Source organism: Pseudorca crassidens, chromosome 1 (assembly GCF_039906515.1).
Source record: "Pseudorca crassidens isolate mPseCra1 chromosome 1, mPseCra1.hap1, whole genome shotgun sequence".
In the NCBI taxonomy this organism is placed as follows: domain Eukaryota; kingdom Metazoa; phylum Chordata; class Mammalia; order Artiodactyla; family Delphinidae; genus Pseudorca; species Pseudorca crassidens.
This window is the reverse complement of record NC_090296.1, coordinates 28,368,881-28,392,832: the sequence shown is the minus strand read 5'-3', so window position 1 is coordinate 28,392,832 and position 23,952 is coordinate 28,368,881. Positions and strand designations below refer to the sequence as shown.

The following is a 23,952-nucleotide window of genomic DNA, read 5'->3' as shown; positions in this document are numbered from 1 at the left end:
TCTTGCTTGAGGTACTCAGTGCTTGCTTACTTTTCAGACTTAGTTAAGGAGAAGCAGTTGTCAAGGAGATAAGGAGTCTGAGCCACAGAAATCAGTAAATATGGGGAGAAAAAGGGTTTTCTAAGGGAAGACTCTAGGACCTGACGTTTGTTTGAGGGGTGATGCTGGAGAATTGGGAAATGGCAAAACAAGAGTTTGTCAGTGTGAAGGGTAAGATTGTTAGAAACAAATAACCCCGAGAGACCCTTGGTGAAAGAGCAGGCAGACTCCTCAGTGTGAGTAGATGGACATGTGAAACTGGTGGGGTTTGGAGTGGGTGTTCCTATACTGTTTTCGTTGTCTGTACCTGCCCTCAACGTTTCATCAGACATTCCCTTCTTCCTCTGGGGCCTAGCATCTGGTTTTCTAAAAGAATATGATTGAGCATTCAACTCCTGGACACTTGGTTATACTCTTTAGGTTTATATAGTCTGAAAGAGCTTCTTCTGGTCTATAGAAATTGTCTACCCCTGAAAAATACCCTTTTCAAGAATTATCTTTCTCCATGGGTGAGCACTTAGTACACAGTTTTAAGTGTAGGTACCATGATCTACCTCAGAGATACAGCATGCATTAGTAATGCTCTCAAATATGTAACCAGAGCTCAGTCTTTACAGTGTGTGTTGTATATACTTAAATCTGACCAAGAATATACTTGCATGAGAAGTATTGTATTTGCCATATTGTCACAAGCATCAGCCTGACAGAACTATAACTTCAGCTCTCCCCCTCATCACTTTATCTCATTATCTTTTCTGATTTTCTCAGTCCTGAGAAAATGATCTTACATTGTGTGAAATACAAATACACATGTATTATGTGAAATAACAAATTACCTAATAGAGTTTGTGTAAAAAATCAATGGATTTTTAAACGTTCTGTTTTGTTTTGAATGCATGCATCATCAAACTATGTTTGATCTGCTTTACAGAGCAAAGGTTCAAAACTATAAAAGAAAAACGATAGAATCCAGTATTACGAACATTTACACTTTGCTGTACACCAAAAACTACCACAACATCAACTGTACTTCACTTAAAAAAAAAAAAAAAGGGCTTCCCTGGTGGCGCAGTTGGTTGAGGGTCTGCCTGCCGATGCAGGGGACGCGGGTTCGTGCCCCGGTCCGGGAGGATCCCACATGTCGCGGAGCGGCTGGGACCGTGAGCCATGGCCGCTGAGCCTGCGCGTCCGGAGCCTGTGCTCCGCAACCGGAGAGGCCACAACAGTGAGAGGTCCGTGTACCGCCAAAAAATAAATAAATAAATAAATATGAACATTTAGAATATATACTTCATCCAGGAAACTGGTTACCAAAATTTCAGCCAATTTTATAAAGATTTTAAAAGAAATATTTTCTTAAAGGCACATGTAAAATTATGTTATGGAAGGCTTATTTTAAATTATTCTTTCTGAGGATTCTATATTACGTCATTGAAAACAAAGACAATTTTTAAAAGTGGACCTGTGTACCTCCCTGGGTCTGGGGTGCAGAACTTTATTAAAGAGTGCTGTGCTATCGCTGCCAGGTATGCCCTTCCTCTGATGGAAAGAAAATGGCTCGGGTAGCCCCTTATATACCTAGGAGATGCCTTTCGCCTCTTCACCGTATGAATCCGGTCTGGAGCTGTGTATACTGTATACAACCATGTTTGAAATAAAGGGTCCTAATGAACATTTTTCTGCATGGAATGCCAGTTAACTGCCTGCTTTCAATTGATCATTGGATATTAAGTCCTCAATAGTGCCATCATCTTAAACCACAGTCCAGCCCCTGCTGTCCAACAAAGAAGGATTGGACAATTAGGCAGTATTTGACCAGACACTGAGCATGTCTAATTTGGGTATATCCACATAACACCTTGATGGAAAGAATAAGCAGACCTTTGGCAATATTATGACTGCTAAAAGAACACAATAACCATCTCAGCTTATGCTCGAATGTGTTCCCACCATACTTGGTAGAGACAGAAAAATATAGTAAACTAGAATTCTTCTGTTGGCAGAGCATATATATTTATGCATTCTTGTGTGTTTAGCTCAGTGGTTAGAGAACACTTCCTGGAAAGACTGCAGTACCCAAATGTTTTCAATTTGAATTGTACATTTCATCTAATTGGTCCCTGGGACAAGGTTCACTGCCCTGGAGGTGGCTTGGCTCAGTGTTTAAAACTAATGAATTTCAGGTTTGGGACAGAAAGTGGCTGTTCATATTGGACAATCATGTGAACTTGGAATTGTTTCCCATGAATGTCTTAAATAACTATGTAATGTCACTCTGGACAGCAGGTTCTTCTGTCCCCAAACACAGATGCCTGATTGCCCTTGCTCAGGATACTCAGTGCCTGCTTGCTTTTAAAACTGAGGTTTGGCGGAGTCCTTCATTTTTGTGAAGAGAACATTGTGGGAGAAAATAGGGCAAAGATCATCTGAGTGCAGTTGGATGTGATGAAGGACACTTACAAATAGCCTTAAAGCAGCCCAAAAAGACTGGCTTGGGCTGAGTATGTTTGTTTTGTTTTTCCTCTTAGCTATTTGGAGTAAGAGAAAATTCAAAAGAAAGTCGTCTTTCCTACCTTTTTATGTTGATACATCTAGCAATAATTTAGGGATTTCATCTTATCTGATCCAGCTGACCTGAAAAGTCAAGGAAGTGGAGTAGTTAAATGTGGAAACTTGTTTTGCACAGAGGGAAAAGAAGTAAACTAACGAAGTCACAGACACCCCTTAATCAGAGCACAGAGCTCAAGCTCTGTGACGCCTATCCTGGCCTGCGCACCTTTGGCATCCTTTCAAAGACTTGACCCTGACTAGCTGGGAAGCTAGATACAGTTACTCAGCTTTGCAGATGTCTTGCCTATATGCTCAGAGCAAGTCACAATTTGTGTTGGAGCAGTAGGTGAAAGGAATGTTGATTTCATGAATTCCTTTATCTGTGAAAGATTGACCATGGGCTGTAATGTCCTTATGGAGCAGGAGAATTTCCATTGCTGTGTGATGCTGTATTTGTCCCACTTAAGCCATCCACGGTCTGTGCAAAGCCTCGCATCTGGGCTTCATTCCTCCTTCCTCTTTTAAGCAGGGTAGGCCAGATGAGCCCCTAAGGCCCTTCTAGCTTTCGTGGTCTGAAGTTCAGTTTCTTCTGCACACGGGAAGTTGGGGCATTAATTGCATTGGTCACCTAGAGACTGTGTGGGTTATTCAGCTGATAAACTCTTCCAGCAGATAAATGTGAATGTACGGCAACACTCAGGTCCTGCAGAAAGTTTGTGTCGGCTTTGCTGGAACGATCGGTGGACATCCGGGTGATGAAGCACTCCTAAGTGCCAGGCAGGGGTTGTCAGAAGCTAGTGCCGCATCAGTGCTGGATGCTCACCGGGGGTGGTGGCCTGTGTGAGAGCATGGGCGGCAGCATGAGGTGGTCCACATGCAGCCTGGCATCAGAAGGCCATGGGTTGCTCCACACTCCTGACTGCCCCTACCAACCCAAAGCCCTAGCCTCATAGCCTTTGGCGAGTTATCTTACAGTTCTAAAACTTCTGTTTGGTTGTTTTAAAAATGTTTCAGGGTAAAAAGCTTAAAGGTAATGTATTTGAAAGTGTCTTTCAAATAAGTGGAACTTGATAAATAGGTAACTCGAAACAGCAATTTATAAAAACCCCAAATAAGATAGCCTTATCTGAAGGATGAAGGAGAAAAAAAATAACATTTGTGTAGTGAGAAACATTTCACAGAGCACTTTAGGACATGTCTTTTTATCCATACAACCTCATGTTACAGATGCAGAGACACCTGCAAGTTCCCAGGGTCATGATACCTGGAAACAGTGGCGTGGAGATACTTCTGGTTCCAAACTGTTGTGTTCCTTTTACAATATTTTATAGTTAATGTTAAACCTCTGGTAATTCTGGAAAAGGAAATAAATGATCAAAAATGGTAATGGTACCTATTTGAGGGGTTTCTCCTTATGCTCTTTTTATATGACTACAGCTGTACTGACTGCCATTTAAGATAAACCCAGGAAACCCAGACCAGTCGCCCCTCACTTTGTGGGACCTTAATTCCGAAACAGCTCCTGGGGATAGCTGGAAGATTTGAATATCTCTGGGATGTCACTGTCCAGTTTCGAAATAATTTTGTAAATGGGTTTCTTCCAGGAAGGATCTGAGTCTTTGCCTGCGGAGACAGCCCTGAAGAACTCCTGTAATGTCAAGCTGGCGATTTCCAAGAAGCAATCTGGGACCTGCACTCCCAAAGAGACCCACAAGGAAGAAAAGACGTGAGGCTGTGAAGCACTGGCACCATACAGACCTCACTGCCTGATGCTGCCTGTTCCTAGGGTTGTGGGCTGATCAGAGCATCCCTGCTCTACTGGCCCCTGACTTGTGGAATCTCTTCCTCCCTCATCAAATACATACCTTAAAATGATGGTACTGATGAGACAGCCCTGGGAGAAAGCGTATTAGGGACACTTCCTTTGCAGGAGTAGCTGATTCCACTAATGAGTGGCGTTTTTAGTACGTGGGAAACTGACTCTGATTGAAGTTAAATCTGTGGTTCAGAAGAGGTTTTTCGTATTCTTTTCCTTAGTGCCTCATGTGGAAAGAACTGCCCCCAAGCTTACGACTGTCGTACCTCATTCTGCCATCTTTTGGGACTGGGTTCGAAGGACTTGGAATCATTCCTGCTCCCAAAGCCAACCAGGAGGCTTGCAGGGGTGTGGGGGGCCTCAAGAAGATGTTCCAGGACCTCACCCAGACTGGCACCATTAATGATGGGACATCCTACAGGGCCTCCAGATCCAGCCTGGCCTGGGGCTTGCCACCACTGCGTGCCAGATGACACCCGCACGTGGAAAGACGTGGCAGCGCTGCCTCCCAACCACATGCCTTGACCCCCACGAGCCTCACAAAGGAGGCGTGGTCCATTTTCCCCACAGGTAGGCTTAGGTTTCCGAACATACTCTGATGGAGCATCTAACCAGTGGATGCCAGCAGTGCTTCTCTTTTTTGGAGGTGTCATTACACTGCTTTGTGATCACAGTCAAGTGAGAAATGCGAGAAGAGGGAAGTGTAGTCAGTGACCAGACACACCCAGCACCTGCAGAACAAGATGCCAGCCTAACCGAGCTGTCAGCCACACACAAGGAAGCTTACGAGTTCTCACCAGCGACACTTAGGCCACCTGCTCACCCTTTACTGATGCTTTACCTCTACGGTGCCACCAGCGTGCCTTCACAGAGATCCCCAAAGGACTGAGAAGCTTGAGGATTGTTTATTATTTCCAGAAAGGATTTGAGGTGACTTGCCATGGGAGACCCACAGATAAAACTGTTCAAGGGAGAATGAAGATAAGAACCAAATGATTGAAAGAACAGAGACTGTTGTAAAGAAAACCTAGGCCAAGACTAGGCGCTGCAGCTGAGCCCTGCATTCAGTCCTGGGCCTCCTGGCGCTAAGGTGAGAAGGTCGACAGGCTGTGTAACTCGGTCATTACAGAGTATTGTCTAAAATGGCATAACAGCTGACCTCTGGCCAAGTTTATGAATAAAGACTGGCTGTACATTCAGTTTGCAGCATCCATCAGTTGCCTAAGAGAAGATGTGCAGGCTGTAATCTTTGTGGATGGTACAGAGATTGGCCCCAGGCTGCCCTGCTCTCAGTGATGTAAGGACAGACACGGAAGGGGATCTTTTGTAAAACTCCAATCACAAAGGGAAGGCACTCATCAGTCCTCCTGGGACCCAAGCACATGATCTTACCTCAAAGTCGTTTCCCTTGTTATAGTGCATATTGAGAGCTCGAAAAAGCTCCGAGTTGCGGAGAACCACCAGCATTTTGGGATTTGTGACACCATCTGAAATTGCTTGCCGGGCAAATTTCTCCATCTGGATATAATAAAACTCACGGAAGTTGCTGAACCACTTGATCATCTGGGAGGTAATGCAGCGGTTGAACTGTACAAACAACAGGGTCCATGAACTCAGACGTTTGCCGTGAGGTGCTCGGTCAGAACTGTCAGCTTCCAGTTCAACACAGGGGTTAACAAGAATGGCTTCAAGCAACACTAAAAAGGGCTTTCTTTAAAAAAGAAGCCACAGCTGTTTTCTAAGCCTATACAGTTATACACAGAAAAATCTGAATTAGGCCATAATGCCCATTAGAAAATGTATTTTATAGCCTAGATTTATAAAGGTTTTTCACTCTTGAAGTGTGACTTTGGGAGGGTCCAGGGTCAAGACTAGTGTGGTCCCAGCTTCTGCTGCACCCAGGTAGACTGCATGGCAGCCCCAGAGCCCTCTGCCAGGTAGAGAGCCAAGGAAAGGGGTAAAGGTATAGATCAGAGAGCCATTTACTGGCAACTCGGAGTTGCGGAATGAATCAGAATGAGAGCTTTGTGCAGGGATCAACCGAGCAATTGGATATGAGGGCAAGAGCTCAAAAACAGCAAAGGGATGATATAGATACAAAGTATTAACAGCCCCTAACCCAATACCCAGGGTAAAGGAGGCCCTCAGAAACTTTATGGAAACAGGCAAGGCCTGGTTCCAACCACCAGACCTTCGTTTTTCTTATTGTCACATTGATCTGTATGCACCTTCAGTCGATTTTGAAACACAGCAGTTTGAATGTAAAGTTGACAGGGACAGTGTCCAACTCTTGATACACTCTTTCTTTTTTTCATAGCGTCCCCAGCAAAGACAGAACACTAGGCCAAAGACGCCATTTCCTAGTGGTTCTTTCTAACCCTGCCTCTCTCCCCGTATGTTTCTGGGTATACCTACAGTTCAAAAGCTTAAATTCAGACACCCAACTTTCCTACCCTCAAAGTTACCCCTGATGATTCAGGCAGTTTCTCAGCCCAGACCAAAAATGCCACCAATTCCATCCACAACATGAAGGGGAGCTAAAGTGCACATATGATGACCTAGGACTTGCCTCACATGGGAAAAACCCGCTGCCACTTGGGAGTTTTGCAGAGGCTGAAACTGAGTTGAAGGAGTTTACCTGAACATCAGGAAAATAAGCCTTCAGGAGGTTGGAACTGGGATAGCGTGTGAAGAAAAACATTAGTTTGGCCTTCTTCAAGTGACCAGGGTTGAGGCCCTCCTGGATTTATCCCAGGGTCAAGGAAAACTAATACCAGTTTATCAAATAATTTTGTCAAATTATCCAAATAGTAAATTGCCCTGTTCCTTATGCTTTCTATTTTATTTTTTTTCTGGTTGAATGATGTATTTGCTCTGTTTTTCTGCCTCTAGCAAGTATGATCAGATAAGCTTTTTCTTTCCAGATGCTGAATACCATATATGTACAGTAAAGTTGCAGAATTTATAAAGCATTTTGATGTGTAAAAGTTCTATGGCACATGTGATATCAAATACAGTTTGTTGTACTGTGTGTGTGATTTCACAATACGATGGGAAGAGATGGCAACTCTCTCCCAGATAAACCATTTCAAAACCTCAGGTAGAGATTTACTTCTCTCTGCCTCAGTTTCCTCATCTGTAAAATGAGAGGAGTCGACTCGATGGTCCCATTCTGGCTCTCATCATTGCCTTTGCAGTGTTGACGCCAACGAGCATCTAACCAGACTGAGTACCAGATCACAGTTAACTTTGGCTCAAGAAGCTTGAATTGCTGGGCTGCAACTGCTCTCCATTTGCCTGGCAGAATTTTCCCTCATCCTTCCCATCTCAAATCAGATGTTCCCTCTGCTGTGAAACCTTTTCTTGCCAAATTAGGCCTTCCTTACCCTGGGCTACCAACACTCTTTGTATAAACCTTTTTTTGTAACAATGACACTATTGGAATTTTATTGCATGTTTGTCTCCCCATTTAGACTGTTAGCTCCTTGAGAGCAGAGACCTTATCCTTTCATCTTTGTATTCCACGTGCCTAGCCCGGTGCTAGGAACATAGTAGGTGCTCAATAAATGTTTGTTGGATGAAGGAATGAGGGAGTGATTAAATGGTCAACTTTAATCCATACACAAATATGGCAATTCTATTCCAACTCATTCCTCACTCTGGGAACAGATTCCTTCCCCTTTAATAAGAGTAGGGGGCTGTGGTGTGAAAACTAGCACCAGGGTGAGAGGGAAATAAAAGATTCTTACACAAGAACACTTAGCATTCCCAGGAACAATCCTAGGGCTGAGTGCAAGCATACAGAGTTACCCCGGAGCTCAGGCCTGAGCTGTAGCCTTAGGACAATAAAGACTTCTCAGTAGGATATGTCAGTTTACCCGAAGGAAACCAAGCAACTGATTATAATTATAGCTGGCCAGTCACCCAGGCTGCTGTCCAGGAGGCCCCTGCTCCCTGCCTCATTGGCCCTACTTCTTATCCTTCATAAATGCTGTGGACAGAATCCTGGATTGAGTCCAAAGACCCAGTTTCAGATACAGATTTTGCCACCAAGACCCTGTGTGACCTTGGGCAAGCCACTTATGTTCTCTGGGCCTGATTTCTAAACTGTGGAGTGTAGTGGTTGAAGCTTGTGCTTAGCAGTCAGATGCTGGGTTTGAATCCTGTCTCTGCATGTGTCTGTCTTTGACTTTGGGCAAGTTATTTTGCTTCTCTGTCTCTGCCTCCCTGATACTGATCTAGAGTGGATGATTGAGGAGGGTAAGATAACACAGGCCCACAATCCGTTATCTGAAACTCTGGGCCAAATGGAGGCCAGACTTCAGAATCCCTGTTATTTTATAAAGGTAATACGGTGCATGTACGATGTGTTAGTTAACACCCACAGCAGGGTCTGTGGCAGGAGTCTAATCCGTTTAATATTCCCACAGCAAAATCAATGACTAATTATGCTAAGTGAGATAGTCTATAAATAGCCTCCTATCAGTGCAGTCAGGTTTTGCAACCAAGTGAGTTCCCATCAACCTTAGGGGAAAGAAATAGAGGTTTTCAGAGCGTTTTGTGTCTCAGAATTGTGGCTAAGGGGGTGAGCAGGGGAACTGCGAGTCGCAGTGCCCACCGCAGAGAAGGTGTGCAGTAAATCGTCATTGTCTCATCATCATACCTGCTCTACCTGTTTCACAGGGGTATCATGTGAATGTGCAGGTCCTTGAGAGCAAGAACCTTATCCATTCAACATTGTATTCCACGTGCCACGTGAAGAACTTGCTCTTAGGTGGCTTTCATGGCCCAGAGGAATAAATCTCTAATGCTGGAATGAGGGAATAATTGGGGCCAGGATGCTGCCTGGGGGCCCCCAATCATTCCAAAGGTAGCCAAGTACCTGACCCGGGTGCCCCCCGAAACCTCCTGAAGCTCTTGGAGCCCAATCCTCATGTCATGAGGCAGGGCCAGGCACACCCCTGTGTGTGTATTTCTCAGGGCCAGGTGCCCCTCACAGGGGAAGGACAGCAGAGAATCTTTGGGGACTGAGCCCTTGAGGTTCTTCCACCACCTGACTTTGACAGAGAGTCTTAACCAGTAGCCTCTTATCAAAGGCCCGACAGATAGCTTTCCTCACAGAGGGCTATCACCTGACGAGAAATTCTGCCTATGTTGATATCTCTATGCCTACTGGTGGCTGGTGAGGTGCTCTCAGCGTTGGTTTTGTAGCTGCTCACTGCCTGCCAGGAAAGCAGCCAGCGGGGCCAGAGCTTCGGGAGTGTTTCTAACACCTGTGACCAGCAGGGGGTGCTCATAGCATTTAGGCCACAAGGGCAGGCCTGGCGTGGTAGTGAGCTGGCCCCATCCCATCCTGCGTCCTCACCACTGCTTGCCAGGTAGAGGGCACGACTGTTCACACCTGCTTGTGTGACTCCACAGGCACAAGGAGATTCGACGTAAGGCTGTCCCTGAGAAGCAGCAGCGTGAGCTTGGCTCCCTAAAAAAGCAACATCCAAAATATGTTCTCAGGAACTTGAGTCCTACAGATGCCTGTTGGAAAAGGGTCCTTTGGTCATATGAGTTTGGGGCTGCATACATTCTCCTCTTAGAGCTTTTCATTGGACTTAAGCATGGCTCTGACAAGTCCCGCAGTAATGGAACTAACCCAGTGTTTATTTACCCAAGCTACTTTTTCTCCTACTTCAACAACTGTTAACATCCTGAGGGAGAGTTACTCTGAAGAAAAAACTGTTTAAGAGTGGGGTCTGCCTAAGGGTTGCAAAGATGATGCAATAAGATTCAGACCCTTGGGATTTCTCTGGTGGTGCAGTGGTTGAGAATCTGCCTGCCAATGCAGGGGACACGGGTTCGAGCCCTGATCCGGGACGATCCCACGTGCCGCGGAGCAACTAAGCCTGTGAGCCACAACTACTGAGCCTGCGCTCTAGAGCCTGCGAGCCACAACTACTGAGCCTGAGTGCCACAACTACTGAAGCCCACGCACCTAGAGCCCGTGCTCCGCAACAAGAGAAGCCACCGCAATGAGAAACTCGCGCACCACAACGAAGAGTAGCCCTCACTCACCGCAACTAGAGAAAGCCCGCGCGCAGCAACAAAGACCCAACGCAGCCAAAAATACATAAATAAATAAAAATTGAAAAAAAAAGATTCGGACCCTCTCAGACCAGCCTGGGCCCCGCAGGCTTCCCCATGGGGGCCTCCTCTTCCTCCACATGTGTGCTCTCTCCTCAGCTGCAGCTTAGAAGCTAGTCCTTAAACTGAAATCTTCTTAGCCCTTTCAGCTCACCCCTCAGGTCTAGTCCCTGCAGAAAACTTCCCCTTTCCCATCTGCTCCAGAAGTTTCTGGTCCCTCGTCTCTTCCCCGTGAATTATCTGCTCAGAGCAGGCCTTTTGCCTGTAGGGCCAAGAGGCTCCAGGAGCCATGCCTCAGGTGAGGCCATTCCTTTGACCCGCTGTGCCAAGGTCTATGGGCAGCTGACAACCAAATGGTGGGGGTTTTCCTTCCACAGGGTATTTTGGGAGCCAATTTGGGTTTAAAAACAGACAAAACCCTTTCAGACCCAAAGGACTCAGTCAGTAGTGGTAGAATCTGATGTGTCACAGAGGAAGGTGACGGACCCCTCCAAGCATCCTTAAATCCCAGGCTGTGGTCACCACTTTCTCAGGAGCCTAACACATACGAGCCACAGGGGAGGGAGGCCCAGAAGCAACGTTAAGAAGACCACCGGGAAAGAAGAGCTGTTCCCTGCGCTGGGTACTTATTTGTCCCCCCCTCCCCTCATCGTCCAGACTTCCTGTCTCTCTGGGCTGTGACAACGAGAACTTCGATTACTAGTAAAGGATATGTAAAGGGCTGAAGAGAAAGGAAGTGCGTCCGTGACGGCCTGCAGGCCACCTTGCTCCATTTTCACTGAGGGAACGAGGGGCAGTCTTTCCAAACAGGTGGACTTGAAGAGCCAGGGGCACTGTTGCTGGCTCAAAGCCAGTGGTCGCAGTTTGGCAGCTCGCCAAGGTTGCAGGGCCGCCTCTGAGGAGGGGTGGCTCTGGGGAGATGAGTCCTGCGGAAGATTGCCCCTCCAGTGGCCACTGGGCCTATGGCCCAGTAGCTGGTTGAGAATCTGATCTTCCTGGATGTGGGCAGGCACAGTCAAGGGACAGTTTGCTGGGGGACCCTGACAGGGTTTGGGGATCATTCTCGGAGAGACAGGGTACCTGGGAGAATCTAGAGACTTGGCCAGAGATAAGTTTCCCAGTGGAGCCCCTGTCTGTGGCTGGGCCCTCCTGGGCAAGGCAGCCAGAGGAAGGGGATCTTTACAGCCACCTCCCTTAGGAGGCGAGGGCTCGCTTCTACCATCTGGCACCAGTCCCGGGAAGCTTCTGCCCAGGTGAGTCAGGTGGCCTGATGGATCCAATAGCACCTTCTGTAATACTGAGTCCACAGCCTGCGATATGGCCCCCGTCAATTCTTTCTTCAGAATCTCCAGCAAAGCTCGCGCTCCAGAAGGAAGGAGCCTGGGTTCCTCAGACTGGTGTTTGACCTCAGACACTCTGTGCTTCTCCACCCTGGAGAGGTCCCCGCTGGAACCCTGGCGGTGGTCACTGTGCACAGCCCAGGACCTAGACCCAGAGCCATCCCTCTGCTTTACACTCAGAGGGTCCTTCCCTGTCTCTGAGCCTCCCGGGCCCTGAGCTGGGGCCTTGGGCTCAGCAGCCTGCAGGATGTGCTCCTGCAGGTGTTTTAGCTGTTGCTTCAGCAGGTGAAGCTGTTCTCTCACCCGAGGGCCCCCCTTCCTGCTTCCCCGGTCCCCGGCAGGGCCTGGCTTCAGGGGGCCTTGCTGCACGGGAAGATTCTGCTTCCTCTTCCGCTCCCGGGCCTTCTCTGGGCAGCACGGGCTGTCCCTGGCTGGGGCATTGCCTGGCACCGGAGGGTTAGGGGAGAGGCACATGCCTCGGACGATGGTCTCTACTCTGGCTCTCTTTGCCTGGATGTGCTCATCCCAAAACCAGTCAGGGTCAGCGAGGCTGGAGCTGGGGACCTGGCTCCAGGGAAATGGGGAGTCTCTGCCCTGTTCTCTGGGGGACGGGCTTCTTCCATCTTTGGTACGAGGTTCTGCCAGGTATGAGCAGTCCCGGGATGGTTGAGAAAGCAAGCTGAAGTTTGGATTCATCCCTTGGCTCCTCAGAGGCTGTTAGTCAGGGTGCTGTGAGAGAATTCCTCCCCCTCAGGTCCTCAGCTGGAGGTGCACCTACAGTGAGCTGGGGGCTTCTCTTCACAAAGAGGAAGGATTCAGACTCTACGATGCCGGGGCTTACCCACCTCCTGGTCAGACTCTGAAATTAGAGACAGGAGAAAACAGTACGTGTGACTTTGAGCGGTGCTTTTCAAACTTGTACGTGCAAACAAATCACCTTGGAATCTTGTTAAAATGCAGATTCTGAGTCTGCAGGTCTGGAGTGGGGCAGAGGTTCTGCATCCCTAACCAGCTCCCAGGTGATGCTGTTGGTCCAGACCACACTTTGAGGAGATTCTGAAGAGCAATTCTCCAAGAAGGTTCTTCTCCTGCCAGGGCATAACAATAAAATAATCTGTAATGATAATGATAATGGCAGCTAACTGCATAACTGGCATTGGGCCAAGAACTTTACATCCATTACCTAATTTATTTCTCATCACAGCTCTGTGGGAATGTTGTCAGTCCTATTTTACAGATAAGGAAACAGGCTCAGAGGAGTTAAGAAGTTACCTCCCTAAGGTCATACAGCTAGTAAGTGTCAGGCTGGAGTCAGAACAATATTTATCTTGATTCAGAGTGACTATCTGCAACAGAATCACCCTGGGCGCTTGTTAAAACAAGCAAATTCAGTAGGCCTGCCAGTCCTAATTAATCAGAATCTCTTGGTGCTGGGGCAGGGCACCTGCCTTTAAAACAAGCAAACTAAATTTTGAGAAGCCGCTGTTTGACCGCTATGCTATCTTGCTCCTGGAAGTGTCAGGTTATGCATCTACCTTTCCACGTTTCACAGCTACTTTTTAAGCATCTACTATACATCAGGCCTTCTGGGCACTTGGAGAGTCGGTGGTGAGCAAGACAGCAGAGTCTTGCTCTCACAGAGCTGGGCGTGTAACGGGAAGAGAGAATAAATAAGTACATTTTCAGGTCGTGCTAACTGCTATGAAGAAAAAGCACAATAAGGGACTGGAAATTGGGATGAAGGTATGGGGAGAAGGAGAGAGCTATGTTAGAAAAGACTGAGTAAAGCTGTTTTATTCCCATGAGTATCAAAGCACACTGCACTTGAACCAGGAGGCTTCCGGTAGCAGGTATAAGGCACTTTGAGTTTACGAAACATTCGTTCATGTAACGTCATTGCATCTCACACCAACCTTGAGAGTCAGTGTAATTCTCCCATTTTATAGATGAGGAAACTGAGGCTCAGTGAGGCTGAGTGGCTCTCAGTTACAAGATTCCAAGTCTTCTGTTGCAGCCACACTTCAGCTCCCTCCCTGAAGATGAAAAGACCTGCATAAGAGACCGACTTCTCTGCCTGTTAAAAAGTTTCATCCTTTCCTAGAAAAGGTAAGTGAATTTCTCTTTTCTCTACAAATTTTCACTGTCGATTGCTGCTCTAGTCCAAATGATGGCGGGAGAGAGCTTGCTTTCTTCTTCCCACTTTCATCCTGAAGCTTACTTGGAATTCTCTGCTCCAGGAAATCTCAGCTCTTCTGCATCCAGTGGGTTCTAGTCAGTAGACTTGACCACAGCCTCCACCTGGAGCCGGCAGGTGACTGGCAGCCGCACAACACAAGCTCTCTATGAGCAACGTCATACCAAGTGCCCGGGCAGAGGGTGGGAGGTGGTGGCATCTGCCGTGCCGTCATGGGGGAAGCGCCACTGAAAGAAGGCTAGGTTCTCAGCTCAGAGTGATTAGAAGATTCTGGCTTTGAGTAAGGAATACATTTGTAAATTACTAAAAAAAATGTGACTTACCAAATTAATATAAATTAAAGAATTTGTTATCACCAAGTTTTACCAACAGTTTGGATGGTTTACCACCTCTTGGAGAGAGAAACATTTAACTTCCTGTGACCATTTGGCAATGAATATATATTATTTGTATCATATGAAAAAATTATTTTAAAATCACATCATCTAATAAGCATAACTGGGTCATTGAGCATGCCTTAGCTGCTTTCTAACTAATAATGATCACTACACGGGAAGAATTGATATTTTAACCAAGAGGAACTATACAACAATAGTATAAACCATGTATATTTTCAGTTAAGTAGCTTCCAAAAAGAAGAGGGGTTTGGTTATAGTTATTCTAACTACTTAGTGAATATTTCCTAAACTCAACATTTTCAAACCCAAACTCTAGAGCTGCCCCTCTGCCTTACCTCTCTGCTACCTATCTTATTGTTCAAGCCACAAGCTGGAGAGTCTCTTTGACCCCTGCCCACCTCCTTATCCTCAACATTAATTTGGTCACCATGGCTGGTAAATTTTTGGGCAAAAATGTCTCTGAACTACATTCTGCCATGCTTTTCCCATTATGTTTTCCCGATTCCACGTCTCATAACTTTTCACCTGGACAATTCCAATACCTCATGACTGGTCCCCATCCTCTAGCCTCTCCTTACTCTGGTCCTTCTTCTACATTCATTCATTTATTCATTCAACAAACATGGATTGAGTGCTGACAACAGACAAAATCCTCTGCCCATGTGAAGCTAACATCCATGCAAAGGGAGGCAGATGTAATAACGTACTAAGTAATGGAAGGCCATTATATAGGGCCTTGTTGGTCATTTGTAAAAACGTTGGGCTTTACTCTGAGACAAACGAAGACCCATTGGAAGGTTATGAGCAATGTGACCTGACTTAGTTTTAAAAGGCTCATTCTCTACTGGGTGGGGAATAAACAAGGGGGTGGGGAGCAAGGGTTGAAACAGGGAGACTACTTAGGAGGCTCTTGCGATAATCTAGATGATAATAACCCCGATGAGATGGCTTGGACCAGGGTGGCAATAATGGAAGTGGGAACTTGTGTCAGGTCTTGGATATATGTTGAAGCTGGAGCCAATGGGATTTACTAGCAGATGAGATGTGAGGCTCAAGAGAAAAAGAAGTATTACTGATGATGACTCTGAAGTGTCTGGCCTGGAAGGATGGAGTTGCATGAACTGAGCTGGGGAGGGCTGCAGAAGGAGCGGGCTTGGGGAGGAATACCAGGAACCCAGTTTTGGACATGATAAATTTGAGGTAATTATTAGACATCTAAATGAGGGTGTTGAGAAAGCAGTCGGATAACTAAGCCTCAGGTTCAGTGGGGAGATCTGGGCTAGAAATATAAAATTGAGAGTTGCTGGTGTGTAGATGGGTGAACTCATCAAGGAGTCAACGTAGATAGAGAGGGGGCTGAGGTCTGAGTCCTAGGACTTAACAGCATGAAGAGGCTGGGGCCAGAGGGGACCCAAACAGGAAACACAAGGACCAATCAGTCCTAGGAAGAAATCTAGTCTAGTCTAGGAGTGTGTGAGGTCCTGGGAGCCAAGTGAAGAAAGTGTTTCTAGGAGTCGGGAGAGGTCAAGTCACATAAGGATTGTGAATTGACCGTTCAAGTTAGTAATTCCAGATGTTAATCAGAGTCATTTGGGATCTTGATCAGAGCAGTTTCGGTGGAGTGGAGGGGGGGAAAGCCTGGTTGGATTGAATTTTAGGGAGAGGACAAGAAGGGGAATTGGTGACATTAACCATGACAACTTTTTCAAGGTGTTTTGTAAAGAAGAGAGAAATGGGACAGTAGCTGGAAGGAGAAGTGGGTCAAGAGAGGGTTTCTCAAAGGAACCCTCCCACACTTTTGGTGGGAATGCAAACCAGTGCAGCCAATGTGGAGAACAGAATGGAGGTTCCTAAAAAACTAAAAATAGAGCTACCGTATGATCCAGGAATCCCACTCCTGCACATATGTCAGGAGAAAACTCTAATTCAAAAAGATACATGTTGGGAATTCCCTGGCAGTCTAGTGGTTAGGCCTCCGTGTTTCCACTGCAGGGGGCATGGGTTCGATCCCTGGTCAGGGAACTAAGATCCCGCATGCCGGGTGGAAAAGAATAAAAAAATAGATACGTGCACCCCAGTGTTCATAGCAGTACTATTTACAATAGCCAAGACGTGGAAGCAACCTGAATGTCCATCAACAGATGAATGGATAAAGAAGATGTGGTATATAGAGACAGTGGACTACTAATCAGCCATAAAAAAAATGAAATAATGCCATTTTCAGCAACATGGATGGACCTAGAGATGATCATACTAAGTGAAGTAAGTCAGACAGAGACGAATATCATATGATATCACTTATATGCGGACTCTAAAAAAAGTGATACAAATGAACTTATTTACAAAACAGAAGTAGACCCACAGACATGGAAAACAAATTTATGATTACCAAAGGGGAGATGGGGGGGAGAGATAAATTAGGAGTTTGGAATTAACATATACACACTACTATATATGAGACAGATAACAGATAAACAAAGGACTTCCTGTATAGCACAGGGAACTATATTCAATATCTTATAATAGAAAAGAACCTGAAAAAGAGTATATATGTATAACTGTACACCCGAAACTAATACATTGTAAATCAACTATATGTCAATAAAAAATAAATTTAAAAAAAAAGAGAGGGCTTCCCTGGTGGCACAGTGGTTGAGAGTCCGCCTGCCGATGCAGGGGACACGGGTTCGTGCCCCGGTGCAGGAAGATCCCACGTGCCACGGAGCGGCTGGGCCCGTGAGCCGTGGCCGCTGAGCCTGCGCGTCCGGAGCCTGTGCTCCGCAACAGGAGAGGTCACAGCAGTGAGAGGCCTGTGTACCGCAAAAAAAAAAAAAAAGAGAGAGAGAGGATTTCTCAAGACAGGAGGAATAACAGGATATTTGCAGGCTAATAGCAATGATGTTGTAGAAAGATAGTATTTGTTAATATAGGCAAGAGGGGGAGAATTTCTGGAGCCTTGTCTTTGGGTAGGAAGGAGGGGGTGTGATGTGGTGCACACGAGGAGGGCTGATTTTAGAGAGGAGAACCCTCAGTTTATCGGTGGTGGCAGTAGAAAGGCAGGTATGTGGGCAGGTGCTGGCATGTGGGTAGATGCGGTGATGGGAGCTGGGGGAAGTCCCTTTTGATTATTTCAGTTTTCTCAGCAACATTGTCATTGGCATGAATTTTCTGAACTGTAGGTCTGCTTATGCCCATCCATGGAATCAAAGCCTTTGCTAACTTCCTATCAACCATAAGGTTCAGATGTTTCAGCTCCTCATAACATGGTCTTATTCTAACTCCTCTGGAGCCACTACCCTCAACAGTTACCTGCATTGAGTGGTTAAGAATCTGCCTGCCAATGCAGGGGACGCGGGTTTGATCTCTGGTCCAGGAAGAACCCACATGCCGCGGAGCAACTAAGCCCGTGTGCCACAACTACTGAGCCTGCGCTCTAGAGCCCACGAGCCACAACTATGGAGCCCGCATGCCACAACTACTGAAGCCCAGGCGCCTAGAGCCCGTGCTCCTCAACAAGAGAAGCCACCACAATGAGAAGCCCACGTGCCGCAACGAAGAGTAGCCCCCGCTCGCCACAACTAGAGAAAGCCCGCACGCAGCAACGAAGACCCAATGCAGCCATAAATAAATAAATAAATAAATAAACAAACAATAATAATTTGTAAAAAAAGAAAACAAAAAACAGTTACCTGCATTGCACTGTCCTGGGCTGTGTTTCCTGAGCTCACCAAACCCCTTCATGCCTCTGGGTCTTTGCACCTACTGTTCTCTCCACCTGGAAGGCCCTTCTCCTGCTTTTCCACCTGAGAAACCTCTACTCCTCTTTCAAAATCCAACTGAAATATCAGCTCCTTTCTGAAGCTATCAGTGCATCTCTCCTTCAGACTCTGAGCTCCCGCCTTGTGTCCCCAAGTAGTGCCTGACCATGAATTGTCACCAGATTTGTGGTGACTCAGTTAAATAAATTATTCTCTCAGCGCTTTAGACTGACTTTTGTCTCCTCATTAGAGGTACATTATTTCAGATCTCTCTAGCACCTAGCACAGAGCCTTGTGCATGAAACAAAATCAACACAGACAGACCGAGAGACAGACAGACAGACAGATAGACAGAAGAGCATAGAACCACCAACTGCCAAATCTCCCTTGTGGGTTATTGAAGGTATTGTTGCCAGTGTTCCGTGTAGTCTTTGTGCCCCGGAAGGCACAACTGCTAGAGTAAAAGACAGGACTCAGTGTGTTCAATGAAGCAAAAATCAGCAAGAATGCCTTGAGGTCAGAAACTGGAAGTCCAGCCAGACTCTGCTGTGGTTGGGTGCCCAGAGACGTTTACGCCCGTCTCTGTAGGACAATCATGGAAACTCTGCATCTGGGCAGCTGAGAAACAGGAAACCTCTGTGCTGGAGCCAGCCTGCTGCCCAGAGCCCTTGATCTGGGTGTGGCCTGAAGCAACAATGCTTTCTGTCTGAAAATTAACTAGCAGCACTCTCACATTCACTGATCGAAGTAGCCATTGTCACAACCCTTTAAAAATAGGTTTACTGCCTTTCTTAGATTATGAAAGTAATACAGAATCATTTTACCCCAAATATAGAAATGTATTAATAGGAGAAGAAAGACACTTCCTCCTAGAAAAAAAATCACAGCTAACATTTTGGTGTTCATCATTTTTTCCAATGTTTTTCTCTGTGTACAGATAAATTTCCATAATTATTTTCATTAAAAAACCAACAATGGAATCATAAATGCATAGTTCTATAGCTTCCAATTTTTTTGCCTCTTTTGTGTCAATGAATATTAATCTACAGCAGCACTGTGAAAGCCAGTTAGTCCACTGTATGGATGTACCATAACTTATTTAATAAATTCCCTTTCTAGGGACAGTTAGTTCATTCTTATGTTTTCACCATTATAGCCGTAGCATGGACCTTGGAGTCTGACTGCCTAGATTTTTAAAAAAAATTATTTAATTAATTTTTTGGCTGCATTGGGTCTTCGTTGCTGCCCGTGAGCTTTTCTCTAGTTTGTCGAGCAGGGGCTACTCTTCGTTATGGTGTGCAGGCTTCTCATTGCAGTGGCTTCTCTTGTCGTGGAGCACGGGCTCTAGGCACGTGGGCTCAGTAGTTGTGGCTTGCGGGCTCTAGAGCACAGGCTCAGTAGTTGTGGCGCACGGGCTTAGTTGCTCCGCGGCATGTGGGATCTTCCTGAAATAGGGTTTGAACCCAGGTCCCCTGCATTGGCAGGTGTATTCTTAACCACTGTACCACGAGGAAAGCCCCTGACTGCCTAGATTTGAATCCCTAGAGCCACTTACTAGCTTTGTGACCTCTCTGTACTGAGCCTTCCCGTCAAAAAAATGGGAATAACCATAGTACCTACTGTTATCATAGGGGTGTTGTGAGGATCCAATGAGTTAACATATGTCACATTTTTAGAGCAGCTCCTGGCACATAGTAAATTGCTGATGTGTTAGCTATTGTTATTATGAGTAGTATTGGGTTGAACACTCCTATCTATATCCTTGGCAACTTATCCTATTATTTTCTTATGTTACATTTCTAGAAGTGGAAATTCTGGGTCCAAAACTAGGCATATGTTAAACTTTCATACTTGTCACACAGCTGCCCTCCAGTTTATATCCAACTGATCGGGAGTAAAGATGAGGGTCTGAAGGAGAATTTTCCATTTTGACTGTATATTTCTGCATTAATTGAATTTTCATAAGAAAGTACTCATGCATTACTTGTATATACACTTTTAAATAGCCAGTTTGCTCTCTTACCAACATATCTTTAAAAGAACACATATCGTCTCATCCTCAGCAACAGTGAGCATGTCAGTCTTTTGTCAGAGTCAGTCTTCTAAATCTTTGCCAATATGATGGGTGAAAATGTTATCTCATCATTTGTATTTCTTGCTCATTTTTCATATATTTTGGGAGAAGTAGTTATGTTGTGTATATTACAAAACTTAAACATGTTTATATCATTTGAGTCAATGACTCTACATCTACGAAGTAAAATCAAGATGCTATTAAAAAATAAAATACATTGTTTTTGGGCTTCCCTGGTGGCGCAGTGGTTGAGAGTCCGCCTGCCGATGCAGGGGACACGGGTTCGTGCCCCGGTCCGGGAAGATCCCACATGCCGCGGAGCGGCTGGGCGCGTGAGCCATGGCTGCTGAGCCTGCGCGTCCGGAGCCTGTGCTCCACAGTGGGGGAGGCCACAACAGTGAGAGGCCCGCATACAGCAAAAAAAAATAAATAAATAAAATAAAATACAATACATTTTTAAAAATTAAAAAAAGAAAATGAGGGCTTCTCTGGTGGTGCAGTGGTTAAGAATCCGCCTGCCAATGCAGGGGACACGGTTTCGAGCCCTGGTCCGGGAAGATCCCATACACCGTGGAGCAACTAAGCCCATGCGCCACAATTGCTGAGCCTATGATCTAGAGCCCGCGAGACACAGCTACTGAAGCCCGTGCGCCTGGAACCCATGTTTCGCAACGGGAGAAGCCACCGCAATGAGAAGCCTGTGCACCACAGCGAAGAGTAGACCCCGCTAGCTGCAACTAGAAAAAGCCCACACACAGCAACGAAGACCCAATGCAGCCAAAAATAAATTTTTAAATTTTTAAAAATAAAAATTAAAAAAAATTAAAAATGATCTGATACCCACAGATTTATATCAAGAATGATTATCTTAATATTATTTATAAGACTAGAGAGTGGTTAAACAAATTATAAAGTATGATATCATCTATGTGATGCTATACTATGCAGCCATTTAAAAAAATCATGTTTGAGAAGAGTTTGTCAAACATTATTTTATAGTAAGGAGAGAAAAATCACATATTAAAAATACAAAGAAGAAAAGGATGAGAAAGAAATACATTAAAATGTTAGCAATAGTTCTTCATGGGTGATAGAACCATAGGTAATTTTTTTCTCTATTTCTTCTTTTTACTTTTCTGTATTTTCCATAGTGGGTATGTTCTCACTCTCGTAATTAAAAAAAAAAAAAGGCATCCCTTGCCTTGGATAATTTAATAAAACTTGCATTTATAGGGTAGCCTACGCATGTTTGGGGTCAGAATATATATGGGAAATCTCTGTACTTTCTGCTTAATTTTGCCATGAACCTAAAACTGTTCAAAAAAATAAAGTCTATTAAAACAAACAAACAAAACTGGTGTTTTTCTCTTATTGACTCTTTCCCAGACATACATTTCTGGGACCAGACAGGAAGAACCTCACTGGAGAAGAAAATTCAGCTACAAACACAAGCACAGAACACAGGGCTTATAAGTTAACTCCAAAGGTATGTAGGATTTTATAGCTAGAAAGTGTAAAATGAGGGTGAGGTTGAATTTCAAGTAAATAATAGACATAAGAAAGAAGCTGTGTGTCACCTCTTTTCAGCTGAAGTATTTGAAACCATGGGTACGAGCTAAAAGGACAGCTCAGCTGCACAGATCACCTCCTGACATGAGAGCCTTTCTCCCTGCGAGTCTGTGCCCTTCCATGGGATCTCCCTTGAGATCTCCCAAAAGCTCTGCCCAAGAGGGCAAAGGGGAAGAGCTGCCCACAGGGCCACCTGGGGTGAGACTAGCAGCTCACAGGCCGTGTTTCCCCTTCTGTGGTGTGTCCACATTTAGGGAACGGCAAACACTTCTGACAAACTCCAGCAGGGCCACTAAGAACCAATCAATAAAACAAGGTGGGCTTATGAGGAGTCCTTAGATAAGAGGCACCATGTGAAGCCCAAGAGATGCTAGGTCATTCTCATCCCTATGACTGACGCTCAGACCAGATTTATATGAGGTTTATTGTTACTTCCTTGATAATGTTCCTGCAAGGTTTTTGTTGGGAAATTTTAGTGTTTATCTTTGCAGGATTTTTTTCATTCACTTCCTAGACTCAGCTGGATTCCGATTGGACCAACCTAGTAGATCACCACTCCAATATGGTTGGAGAAATACGGAGGAAAATGCCTTATCCTGAAACAGCCTCTTCTGTACAGATGTCCTGGGATCTAAGGGCCCACCACGGGTGATTCATAATAACGATCACTTAATCACACATTTATATACGAATACATTCTTGCCTGATCCATAGTATTTCTGAACAGCCTCCCATCCTCGTACTTAGCAGGCTCAGCAAACTTTAGCTGCCACCTAAGACTTGTTCAAGGTGGCACATCTCAAGGACATACAGCATTTCCGTGCTTTACTAAGGTGTTTTCATATACGACCTCACCTCTGCTTCATTTTCTGAGGGTCCCCTGCGTCATCCATCCCCACATGGCTGTGGGTGGGAGCGGGGGCACCCGTTCATCTCTGGTCCAGCCCTGAGTAGCTCTCCCCGCTGCACTGGCTGATGATGGAAATGGTGAGAGGAGGTCAGCCTGACGGCCCAATGTGCACAGCCCTGACCATCGACAGACATAGATACAACCAAGTCGGAAGCCCTGGTGGTCTGCGTGACTAGTGCCCATGAATTATAGAATCATCTACTGGTGTTGGATCTGGGTCAGACTCACCAGCTCTTAGGTGATCTCATACAAGTTAACTTTGCCTCTTCCCTCCCTCAGTTTCTTTGTCTGTAAAATGGGGTTGATAACAATGCCATTTACTAGGGGTTAGGTGAGGATCACAGGTGTTAACACATGTCCAGTGCTTGCACTCTCCAGCACTGATAATAGGTGCTCCTTAAATTGCAGCTTCCTTTCCCCGTAGGGCAGATTTGGAAGGCCCCATAGCCATGGACCTTTAGCACTGGAACGGGCTTAGGAATCACCTGGTACAGTGGGTGGTTTCCAGGCTTTTAGATTTCAATCATTAATAAAATGAAAAAAAACAAAAGGATCAGCTTGAGAGTTGCTGACACTTTATTTGCGGTTAAGGGCACAAAAATAAGTATAAAAGACTGCAACCTATCATTTTTATTTCATAAAAAAAGAATCTTAACCACCCTGTTTAAAAAAAAAAAGCAGGAAGGGCATAATATCCAAATAAATTTAGCTTTGTAAAAAAAACTCTTTATATTGTCTTTTCCGAAAATCAGGAAAACATCACAGACCAGTGTTCAGGAACCTCTGATTGTCAAACCATGCCTGTGCTTTATGGATGAGGCAGCTGAAGCCCAGAGAGGTAGAAGTGACATGCCCAAGGTCACACAGCGGCTGCCATGTCTCACTGTTATCTAGGACAACACCCCTGGACATAAAGAGTTCCTTTCATGTGGCTGAGACAGGTGCTCCAAGCTGAGAGTTAGTAGGTCTGGGCTCTACTCCCAGCCATTTGCCCGCAAGCCACACTTTATGCCTTACCTGTTTTTCTAAAATGGGGATGATAATCACCCCCTCACTAAGACTGTCTGAGAACCTAATGAAAGATGAGCTTCAAAACTGCTCGGAGATGCATACCAGGGTATTAGAGAGTGAGGTGTTAGGAGTGAAAAGTCTCACTGTCTGTGATCTAC

General features: G+C 45.5%; 1 protein-coding gene across 1 annotated transcript; it reads right to left on the bottom strand.

Annotated features, from left to right (window-relative positions):
• Positions 1–3,784: 3,784 nt before the first annotated feature.
• PROX2 (prospero homeobox 2) lies at positions 3,785–12,576 on the bottom strand. Its single transcript, XM_067730129.1, has 4 exons — positions 11,259–12,576; positions 7,044–7,153; positions 5,798–5,992; positions 3,785–4,279 (listed from the first exon to the last, which is right to left on the bottom strand). Exons 1-4 carry the CDS (start codon positions 12,574–12,576, stop codon positions 4,094–4,096), a joined length of 1,809 nt encoding a protein of 602 aa, XP_067586230.1. The 3' UTR covers positions 3,785–4,093.
• Between the last annotated feature and the right edge of the window lie 11,376 nt (positions 12,577–23,952).